Genomic DNA, 11017 nt, shown 5'->3' on the forward strand with positions numbered 1-11017 from the left:
CAGAAGACTTTAGGAACGGCACAATTACACCCAAATACCTCAAATGGATCCCGGCACATATGGGAGAAGTTACCATGAGTGCCCCTCCCAACCTCAACGAGAAGGCCCACCGAGTCGCGCGAAAACTAACCCACCGCGGCACGGCCAGTGACGGCCCAACACCCCGCAACCCCCGGGGAAGGGGGAAGGACTGCGGCGGAGGCGATGGAGAAGACGGAGGAGGCGACGACGACGAAGAAGCGATAAAAGACGACAGGGACAGACTGGTCACGTACCACGACATAGTGACACATTACACGAAACAAAGAGAAGCATACCCACAACCCCACAAACAACTCGACAGGTCTCAAGAAACAGATTGGAGAAGATTGCAAACCAGAGCGTTCCGAAACCCAGTACACTTAAACAGAATAAATTCAACACAATATCCAGACGCAAGCTGCAAGCTCTGCAAACACGAACACGCAGACATGGCACACATCTTGTGGAAGTGCACACAGATCAGTTCAGTATACGTAGAGGACAACATAGAACCGGACCTTCTCGAGGAGCGATGGCTAAGCGCTCTGACTAGCTCAGAACTACACGACCAATTATGGGCTATCCAGCGGGCCCGGGCAGCGGTGGAAAGGCTATGCCTCACCGCACACAATGCCCGGGTGGCCTGAGCCCGGGCTGGCAACCTCGCAGGTCCTTTTTCCATTAAAGTTTTTTCCGTCCCGACCCCACAATTAAAATTTAAATTAGAATGCCGCGCCGCTGAACGCAGCCACTTGGGACAGTTTCGGCGGGAATTAGGCGTATTTTCATCAATGTAGCATAGATGGCGCCAGCAGGTGTCGAATACATTGGACAGCGGAGTCTTATGCGGATGAATGCCTTGCCATAGGAGCACTGTCTCATTGCTTAATGTCCAACATACTGGACGAATCCCCGTAGCGGGGTCTCAGGAGGATATAGCGATTTGTTGATAGTAATAATGACTGTTTTGTGGGGTAGTGTTACGAAAAGAAAAGGTAAACAAATATACTATAAGACAAAGTATTATATATATAATAATACATTATATTATATATAAATAAATATAAAATGTTAATTACGCCAATCCGCAATGATGTTTTCCGTTCGTGGAGCTTGAAAAGTGGGACAAGCGAACGACGAATAGCATGCGACTGCCTCGTGCTACAGAACGGTCCTGTGCTCCTTGCTCATCGCCTGCCTCTATTAAAGACAACTTATCCTTTCGGTCCTTGTAGAGGCACCATACTTTGGACGAAACCATCATAGGATTAAGAGAAAATAAAAATTAAGACGAAGAAGAAGACACCGTGAGGATAGGTCAAATCATCATCATCATTTTCAACGCGAGCCTCTCCGCAATGCACAGAGCCCTGCTCGCATTTGTGGTCAAGTTATAGCCTCCAAATTTGCTGTCCATATATGTAAACGATACACTTTCTTTTGAGAATGAGTCTCTCTAAACGTAGTCTGTTTCAATATACCTGCGAAACTGTTACATTAGCCTGACGGTTTTCTCTCCGCTTCGCATTCTAAGGGTCGATTTCTCGGCCAGTCTCCCGCCGTTGTGGGTAAGCGTCATGGAATCAGGAGCAAGCAGGCAGCGCGAGCACCGCGACGCCTCCCTCGTGCCTTAGGCGCGTGCTGGGTGGTCAGCGTTCCCGTGTTCTCTTAATTGGTTGCTGCGACACACGATCAGGTAAGAAGAATTTTCTGTTCCTGATGTATCTGTGGTTCTTTGTGGATTCCGTCGATGGGTAAGGGAACCTAACGGATCGAACGCAGGCAGCCCTACCTCATTACTGCTGTCAAGTGGGCTACTTGGTTGCTGCAACTGCGATACCTGCTACCGGCGCGCACTCAACGGGCACAGACACCAGAGCTTTAGCCCAGCGTTTGTGGTGAGTCTGTCCTCCGCTTGTGACCTGCTGTTTGCTCTTTTTTTCACAATCACTCCCTCTCTTTTAATTTGTAAGCTTTGCCAGAGCGCTCAGTCACGCGATACGAGGCGTTACTGTAATTCAAAGGGCGCAAGAGAATGCTTCATACTTAGGATGGAGTGTATCGAGCACCCCGAAAAGCTCAGACGCTGAAATTGCCACTGAAGAGTCTTTTGAGACAATAGCATAAGCGGCTATTCGCTTTTTGGTGCTTCCGGTAGCTTTCAAAACATGCCGAGCTCAGTCGCACGTTATTTTGACTACAGAGATGTTCAATCACCACAAAACCAATGCGTCAGGACGTGGGTGGCTTAGCTCTTTAAGATTATAGCGTGGTTAGAGTAAGCGAGCAAGGCTTTCACGCCTTTTGTTTAGGCGCTGAACATTTTTTGTTGTTGTGCGGGCAAGCAGTCGGAACAACATCTTGCCAGCAGTTACCAACGGCCGTCATAAACTATAATGCCATCTCAAATAGAACACAGAAAGCGACTTCCACAATCGCCAATACATAACTGCTTCTCCCAGATGAACGTGAGCTGTATTAACGGTGTCCCTTATTCTGCCACTGGTCCATTTTACAGAGAAGCTGTTAATGTGAAAAGAAGCGCTGAAAACATTATATTCAAATTGTTACAGTTTTCCGAAAAATAGAAGTTAATCAAGAACGTTATAAAGAATGTGGCGAATATTAGGTGCAATGTGCAGGGCAACTTGAAACTATGTTTGGTCATTATGGGTGAAATAAAACCGGCGAGACCCTCCATGTTGGCCAGTTTAGAGGCGTTATATGAAATGTTTACAAAGTTCCGCCGCCCCATTGGGAGTACAAAAAATGGCAGAAATTTCACATTTGCAAGAAACGAGGACCGCTTTATCGGTAATGTGAATCGAAAGCTTCAATCGTGTACATTATTTACGTGCTTTCAAAATATTGGTTTAATGCTCGTCGTCTCCCAATTTGTATGCGTTAGACGATTCATGCATTTACTTATTCCCTGTTTTCTCAATGAACTATGCAATGCGCGTTATTTATACTTCGTTCAAGAAACAAACATGCGGTGTTGACAAATGATATATGTCTAGTCTGGGTAGTTTACTTCTCGGCTTACATAACGTTACTTATTAAAACGTTCCAAGGCGCCATAGGGCTGTTATTGACGGCGTTTCCCAGAAGAATAACACACAAAGTATAACTTGACATTGAGTAAATATAAGTGGAATGGTAAGCGTAAGGTGTGGTGGAACCTTTATTCTCCTGCCCTAATTAAAAGCGCGCTATTAGCAAACTCTCATTCTTCCCCTAATTTCATGACACACGAGGCTGGTTGGTTTCACCGCTGTCTTCTGTGAAGTAAAAGGTGTACATTCTTTATATTTGGCGACATTAAGGGAAATGTTTAGTCAAACTTGAAAGTGTATGAGGTAATTAGGAATTCTGCAACAAAGTACGTAAGTGCTCGTGCGAATTGTGACTGTTTTACGAGCGGCTCTAAGTTTAGCTCAACCCTCAGGCATATCTACAAACGCCACTGACGCCAAATATAACGAACAGAAGGAAAACGGTGTGGGAAATATGTGTACGAACGTAAATGCATGTGGAGCAAACGCGGCGTTTGTGAAACATTCCTGATGAAGTGCTCCAATGTTTTAAGTAGCCTTTTTGCGCCCTTTGGACCCTTTTATGCATTTTTTCAAGGTAGGGAATTTTTCGTTACATAAATTTTATATTTTGCGTAAAAGAGTGGGCATGCTGTTTATTATGTGCAGGCAAACTTGAAAGTGTCCTGCCTTACTACACAGTTCCCATTAAATTACGTATATAAGCACTTGGAAGCGTTATAAGACAGTTTTACGAGTGGCACAAAATTTAACCTGCTAACTTCGCATAACTACAACTTCCACGAAATTGAAATTCAGCCAACATGGATGGAAGTCTATCAAAAATATGCGTGCAAACAGAAATTAATGTGAGTGGTATACTGCCTTTCTAAAACATTACTTTTTCAACATATTCAGTGTTATATGGATATTTTAAGTTGTTTCGCAGTGTACCGAAAGAACTCGACCTTGCATAATGTTGATGTTTAGGGAGAATAAGCGGCAGATTATGAGTTATATGGTGAGAAACATTTCGTGGTAATTAGTGCAATCGAAATGAATCACGCATTCAAACAGCGTGTGTGACTAAATATTACAAGAGGCGGGAAACTTAGCACGCAACCCAAGGATAACTACACAAGAATGCCCCCAAAATCAAATTGATCGTAAAAATTAGGTCACTCTGGTAAATAAGCGTACGAAGTTAAATGGACGCGGATAAATTATAGCTCTAGCAAAGCATTTCTATGGCTAGTGTTTGAAAGTGTCACGCCGCCGTTATGAGGTACGTTTCCCAAGGTCTCGAGTAAACCTGGCGTTGCACAAAATTGATATTTTGCAGAAATGGGAAATATATTAAATTAATTGCGTCGTGATCGAATTTCTCCAGCGGCGCAAGGTACAGAACGAAGTTCCATATGAACTAGTTATACAAGGGCAACGTTTTAAAGCGTTCCATATAATTCGTACACGTACCCTACTGCGGTTCGAACAAAACAGCTTCGTTAGAAATCGGATTGGGACTCTGCAAGCTCGCCCTAGTCTGCTGTCATATTTTTTTGAATTCCGTCTTTTTATGCATATTAACATTACGGCGCCGTGTTTTTAGTAAACGAAGACCGAATTCTCCCAATATCACCTTCAAATCGCAATGACTTTGAATATGAAGGAGAATACAGCTACGGAAGAATCGAAAATTGTTTAAAAATACTACGTGACAACTTGGAAAAAATGATGACTTGAAGTGATGAAATGCAACGCGGCCCCATCGGTCTGAATGTAAACGTTTCTTTGCTGCATCACGAACAATGGCCGGCGAGCTGGATCTTAGATACGGCTATTTCTAGAGCGTTGCCGGACAAAGTGGCAGAATGCCACTTGCCTAATTTTACTACTAGCTCCAACAAGAGTATGTATTCTAATTTGTTTGCTATGAGCGTAAATTTAATAGGGTTTTCTAAATATAGGGAGAGCCTGCTTTCACTTCGACAGCACCCCAATTTATTATTACACTAGACCTTCTTCCGTTACCTTGTAGTTGGTATGCCATCTGCAATACCTAACTCTGTACAGTGATAATATGGTTAGGTACTGCTAAAAACAGTATGGTGTTGAATTTCCTATTTATGAATGCACCAAATGGACAGTATGTTAATGAGAATGCCTAGTTTGAACTAAGAAGCATTTCTTCAAGGACCGTTCAATGGCGTCCACAAGGGACGACCTGGAACGTGGCAACTTTTACAACTGGCCCATTTTGTTTGGTGCCTTTATCTGTATTTAGTTATGTGCACACATTCATGTTACCTACTTCGTAATGAATGCGTCAATTCATTCTTGAGATAATGCATATACGTTTGTATCGCGGTGTGCGGGGCGTGGCCTCGCGTATAACAATTATTGAATTATCAAAGAGGTACTTTTGTCTCGTTCTGACAATTGCGCAATCAGACGAAATGTTGTCTCAAAGCATACGATCGATATATTGCCTCTCGAGTATTGTCAGTTTTCCTTTGTCCTGTACAGATGGTGGCAGCTCAAGAACAGGCAAGTGTGCGCAACAGTATGAAAATAAGCTCTGCTGGCATGTCGTTGTTGAAAAATTGACGTACGCTGGGCTCTTGTCGAAAGGCCGTCGTCTCATGAAGGCCACTAGTTGCGTTACGCTGCCCTAAAGCATTCTACTTTTGCTGCGTTGTCAAAAAAAGCTGTGTTTTTCTAACGATGTCAAAACTTTCGCATATATGTCCAGCGCACGCGCAGTTTCGCTCTCTAGACTTGCTATTTTGTTGCAGCGACATAACTTTAATTTAGCACCAATGGGTAACGTTCCTTGATGAACTGTGAAGCGTGGCAGTAACAGTGTGAGGTACCACATCTCGACTTTAGTGGGATTACTGCTTAATGCAATGGGAGCAATGCTTAAGTGTCACAGCAGGTGCCATGCGGTAAAACACCCTGTTTCTGTATCATACAGAAGTAGTGCGAACCTCACTTATGCATTTTGCGACGCTTATCGTAGGAGTGAGTGGTTTCGCCATGAGTGGCCGCCAGGGATCGGAAACTGCAGCCACGCACGACCGCTTGATGGACGAACTGGTGCAACGCCTGGTGTCCATGTCTGACGGCCGCAACTGTGGCGACGCCGCCCCCCTCACGCCGCCCCAAGCCCACTGCGGGGCGGCTGGCGAGCCGAGCAGTGTGCCGCTGCCTCCGTCGGCCGTGTCCGTCATCTCATGCAGCTGCCACCAGCACGAGAACCTGCACGTCCAGATCACCATCAAGTGCCCTTGCTCCCGGCCCAGCTCTGCTGAGGCGACGACGCAGGTACGCGGAGAAACGCCCTGTTCTCACACGTGCGATCCCTTGGGCCCACACATTCGTAAGACCGGGCGTAACCAATGTGGACCCTTCCAGAGAGACTCCTGCAAGAATAGCGAAACTCTGGCCAAAGTTTTGTCTATACAGGAGCTTCGAGCATGGCGGTCCAGTCAGCATTGGAATGACGATTATTACGCGGAGTTCCATAAGCGTCGTTCTTGTGGCTTTAAAAGACGGTGACTTTGCAAGGTCATCATTTTAGGGAAAATTGTCTGGCATGTGTAGCACAATTCATAGTGAATATGAATGTGCGTTGAATCTCATTTTCTCCTGCGTCACAAAAAAAGACTGCTTCAAATGTTACTTCTATAAAAGCGGGTAAAGCATAGTAAACAAGTCCACAAGGAGGTCTGGACCCGCACGCGCGGACATCAGTCTAATCTACGTACTAAGCATTATTGCATTGGCATAGCGGAACAATCTCAGTGCCAGGGTACCCTCCAGTAATGTTATTGAGAAATTATATGGCCTCTTTCTCTCGCGGCCAACCTGTTTTATTGTGTTTCGTTTCGCCGTACACAACTGAGGCGCGCTGCAAGCGCCTAGAATAAATACAAGATCCCAACACACCTGCAGCGATAGCTCCAACGCGATTTTCTCCACTTTATTTTCTGGCCCTGCGGACACCTGCCATTTATATTACAGCTTACTGCGAAGCAGATTACAAATCCAGCCGTTAAGCACTTTTGATATTTTTATTGTTCAGTCGCTTCTTGCAAGAAGAGTATCCAATCAGGACGTGATATTGGCGAAGGGCGCTGCCATCTCTGTGTATACAGGAACTCGAGTGTACGAAAGTATGACAGTATCGTACCACGCTCCATCCGGCTACCTTAGCTCAACGTATTCGTTCATTACGTCGAAATGCACTCAGGACACTTCGGTTGCGGTGGCGTGTACTCACATGGTGAACTAAGGCGAGTGCTAGCCATTTACTGTAAATAAAATCGTGAGTAAATGCTCAAAGCACCTCCGAAGCGTTATTCCACGGAATGACCGTTACTACCACTTAAAGATCTGACAGAGCTGCAGAAGCGCAAGTCCCTTCTACTCAAGAGAATAAGGAAAGGGTTTTGTGTATGAAACAATGATTTTAGTAATTGAATTACACTATGGGAGCATGCTGGTAGCTGGAGGGGAAAGCGAAGCAGTGAAGGTTTCGGAGCCTTGCATAATCATACCCCAATAGCGACAGGAGACGCTTACCCAATCCTGTCCTCCCTCACAGCCAACTTTTTACCGCAAGGAAGTAGGCCTGTCATGCCGTAACGGGGAACTTGTGGCATGGGTGGTTTGGGTTCACATAATGTATTTATTTATGGTGAACGAATGAGTACAGAACCGGTTATATTTCTGCCTGCGGGACGTTGTCGTAAGTACGTACATGATCGCCGTTATAAGACAAGGAGTTCGTCAACCCATTTTTCAGGTTAGAAAAAGGGTTGAAAAAAGGACGTCGTGTAACACTTTGACCACTTGGCTCGAAGTCTTGAAAGCTGAAGTTTGATTACCATACCTCGGCGCAGCATTAAGTCGTGCTGGATTCTTTTAAACTTTTGGCAAACACACTTATAGACACGTTAAACCCATTTTAGCTCACAAATGCTCCTTCCCTAAAAAAAAAAAAAAAAAACGAAAGAGACACAAACTTCGATGGGCCTATTATTTCCTTGCCTGAGCGCATTTGCTTTCCTTACAGACGGACCCATCACCGGTTGAGAGACCAAAGGTGAAGTGCACTATCCAGCCAGGCGGAAGAGCTCCACAGAGAGTTCAGGAAATCGGCGAACAGATCACGTGCCATAAGTCATCTATCCAGCTGGGAGCTATTGCTACCAATGGCACGTCCTCAGTGCGCGGTACAGTAGCGTCACACCATGCAGCAAGATCAAGTAAGACAATGAACGTTTCGCATCCCTGCCTTGCTCATTTGGTAATACTGGCACAAAAAAAGATACAAGATGTGAATTACACACGCAGAGTGCGCTCCAAAGACAGCAGACTAAAATGTCGTAGTCCCATTAGAAAAACAAAACAATGTAATTGCAGCAGTAGGCACTTAAACAAAACAACACGTTTAAAAAATAAATGGATAAAACGAACGAGAAACGTGTCCTCCACATATTATTGACGAATTGCAGTCAGCCGAATGATTACATTGAATGCAAGGTATGCAGACCCAGATGGGAATTGAGCGCGTAATATATAGGTGCTTCTTCAAAATACGATGGCGATGTGCATCCAATTGTTGTTCTATAATATTGGTCGTAAATTTGGTATATTTTCTTTCTGGACTCGGCAGTATGAAAGTTTTCAATATTTGTTTCGCAAGTGGAATTATACTGACAAACATAGCAATGTGCAAAACAATCTGACTTGATTTCCCAAAGTTGTGAGCAGTCGGCGAGTTCTCGTTGTTAACTCAAGTGGGTAGCGCATTCAACACACGTCTGCACGCACACACTGCGTCAGCCGCATTTCAGAGAACATCGTAATACACGTTTCCTTTTTATAAGTTCTTGAAGCACGCTAGTCCTAAGGATGTTCTCACTGGGAACGGGCCTCACCAGGCTAGGCGTTTTTCATAGCCGGATTGAAGGATTTTGCTCGATTTAGCCGCGCGCGAACCGGTCATCGATTTTTTAACAATTAGTAATTGTTTGAGTAGCGCCAGGCGGCGGGCAGCCAGAATGTTGAAGTTGTCACGTTCTCGTTGCAGAAGATATTGTAGAAAGAAAATAGTTTGTCGATCTTTTCATGCTTATCTTTAGTGTATCCCGCGTTTGTCAATTTTTGATAGCCGGTTGAATATATGCAGGTGGTTAAGGTTGTTCGAGTGAACGGCACATTCTTAATCATCTTCGAACATGTTGAATTATACACTGCGCTTTGATCAAGCAACTGCCATAATTTGACTATATTGTCACTCGGTAGTGACGGTTAAGAATGCGGCAAATCTGTGATTAACGAAACGAGCGTTTTACTGGGCGAACTTGTGTCCTCAAAAACAGGCTACACTCAAAGAACAACGGTAGCGGCGAACACACTCGGCGATCGTCGAAAATCTCATCAGCGGGTCAAGCGCGTCGGCTTTTAAACAGCAGTCATCGAATGTTCCAGAGTAATCGTTGGGACCCGAGTGCCTTCCACAAAGTTCTACACCATTCGCGTCAGGCGATGAAATCAGATAACACAAGGTTCGGCGACAACAGACAGCGGATAGAAGCATCGATAACTTTCCAAAAACTTCGGTTACATGCAGGCGCCCCCCCCCCCCCCCCCCCCCCGCTGTGCGATAACATTTGTTAGGCGGCGAAACGTGGTCGGCCGATAAAGATAAGTACACGTGTCAATATTTTGAAGTGGTCTCATTCAGTAAGACGTCTTTGGTCTGTTCATTGTAGGGAAAATCAGTGTGTCCTTTCCCTAACCAGCGGATAAAATTTTTGCACTTTAGCAGCAGTTCGCCGCCCTATAACAATTCGGGTAGTATAGCGGTTCCTCTTTAACAGCTGATAAGCTGCTGCCCAGCCTAATCAGTGTTGCGGTTGCAATGTGATTATTTGCTATCCTTGCTTGGACGTTCTACTCTTAGACCACCTAAATAATTGTCATAATTATTCACTGGAAACGTCTAATTTGCTGTTTTCCCCTTATTCTTGTCGCGTGAGGTCATGGTTTCCTTCAAAGCCGTGTCGAATGTGCCCCCAACCTACTTCAGAACCACCGTTCCTCCCTGTCCCAGCATAGAGTGGGCAGACCCCGTTCGAAGTCACTGGCTTGTGCCATATTCATAGGAATAATGTTAAGAAAACCCAGCTTTGAAAAAAAAAAAACACTTTCCGGCTTGCACCAATGATCGCAATATTTCAGTGTTCTTTATTTTTCCAACTGTTCCGTTCTCTTTGTAGGCACAAATGTATCGCTATTCTACTCATATGTCAAAGGAACTGCGGCCACCAGTTATCTTTCCCGGCGAAGCATCATATTCGCTGGATACAAACGTCGATGTTCTCTAGAGTGGACTGCTGCCACTGCAGCGCGTGCCATATGCCAAAGAACTTACGGCAGCTTCAGATCTAGTTGCGTAGGATATGTTTTTTTGCAGTTCAGTACTCACTATGAATATATATTGATTGACCGGCAGATGATTTGAGACTTTTGATACAGTGATGGCGTTTCTGAAAAAAAAAATTGAAAAGATAATGCTTTCTCACTGAAGTTAGCAAGACATGAGATAGAGGCACAATGCTTGAAATACCTAGCTCTTGAGTAGAAATACTTTATGTGCACAAGAAATGATTTTAATATTACGGCAAGAATCAAAATGTGAAAGTCCAGTATAGTAAGTAATCTTCGCTTAGTGGTCACGAAAACATAAAAATACAAAAATATGATGAAAATAAACCCAAAAGGAGATTACAGTAAAGGATTTCTGGTCCTTCTACGTTCTACGCAGGAGTGAAGGAGAGAATATGTGTTAAGAAAGAAGACACAATTTGTAAGTGATCATTATACGATGGGGCACATGCTGCAGAATACTAATACCGATGATAGTCTTCGATACAAGGTTTGAAAAA

General features: G+C 44.4%; 1 protein-coding gene across 1 annotated transcript in view; it reads left to right on the top strand.

Annotated features, from left to right (window-relative positions):
• Positions 1 to 1390: 1390 nt before the first annotated feature.
• The window catches only part of LOC126530318 (uncharacterized), a 29634-nt gene continuing 20007 nt past the window's right edge, over positions 1391 to 11017 (top strand). The window contains exons 1-4 of the mRNA XM_050177638.2: positions 1391 to 1717; positions 1804 to 1919; positions 6079 to 6383; positions 8137 to 8329. Of these exons, the coding sequence (XP_050033595.1) occupies positions 6096 to 6383; positions 8137 to 8329 (481 nt within the window). The 5' untranslated portion in view covers positions 1391 to 1717; positions 1804 to 1919; positions 6079 to 6095. The remainder of the gene's footprint in view (positions 1718 to 1803; positions 1920 to 6078; positions 6384 to 8136; positions 8330 to 11017) is intronic.

This window comes from Dermacentor andersoni, chromosome 5 (genome assembly GCF_023375885.2).
Source record: "Dermacentor andersoni chromosome 5, qqDerAnde1_hic_scaffold, whole genome shotgun sequence".
Classification (NCBI taxonomy): domain Eukaryota; kingdom Metazoa; phylum Arthropoda; class Arachnida; order Ixodida; family Ixodidae; genus Dermacentor; species Dermacentor andersoni.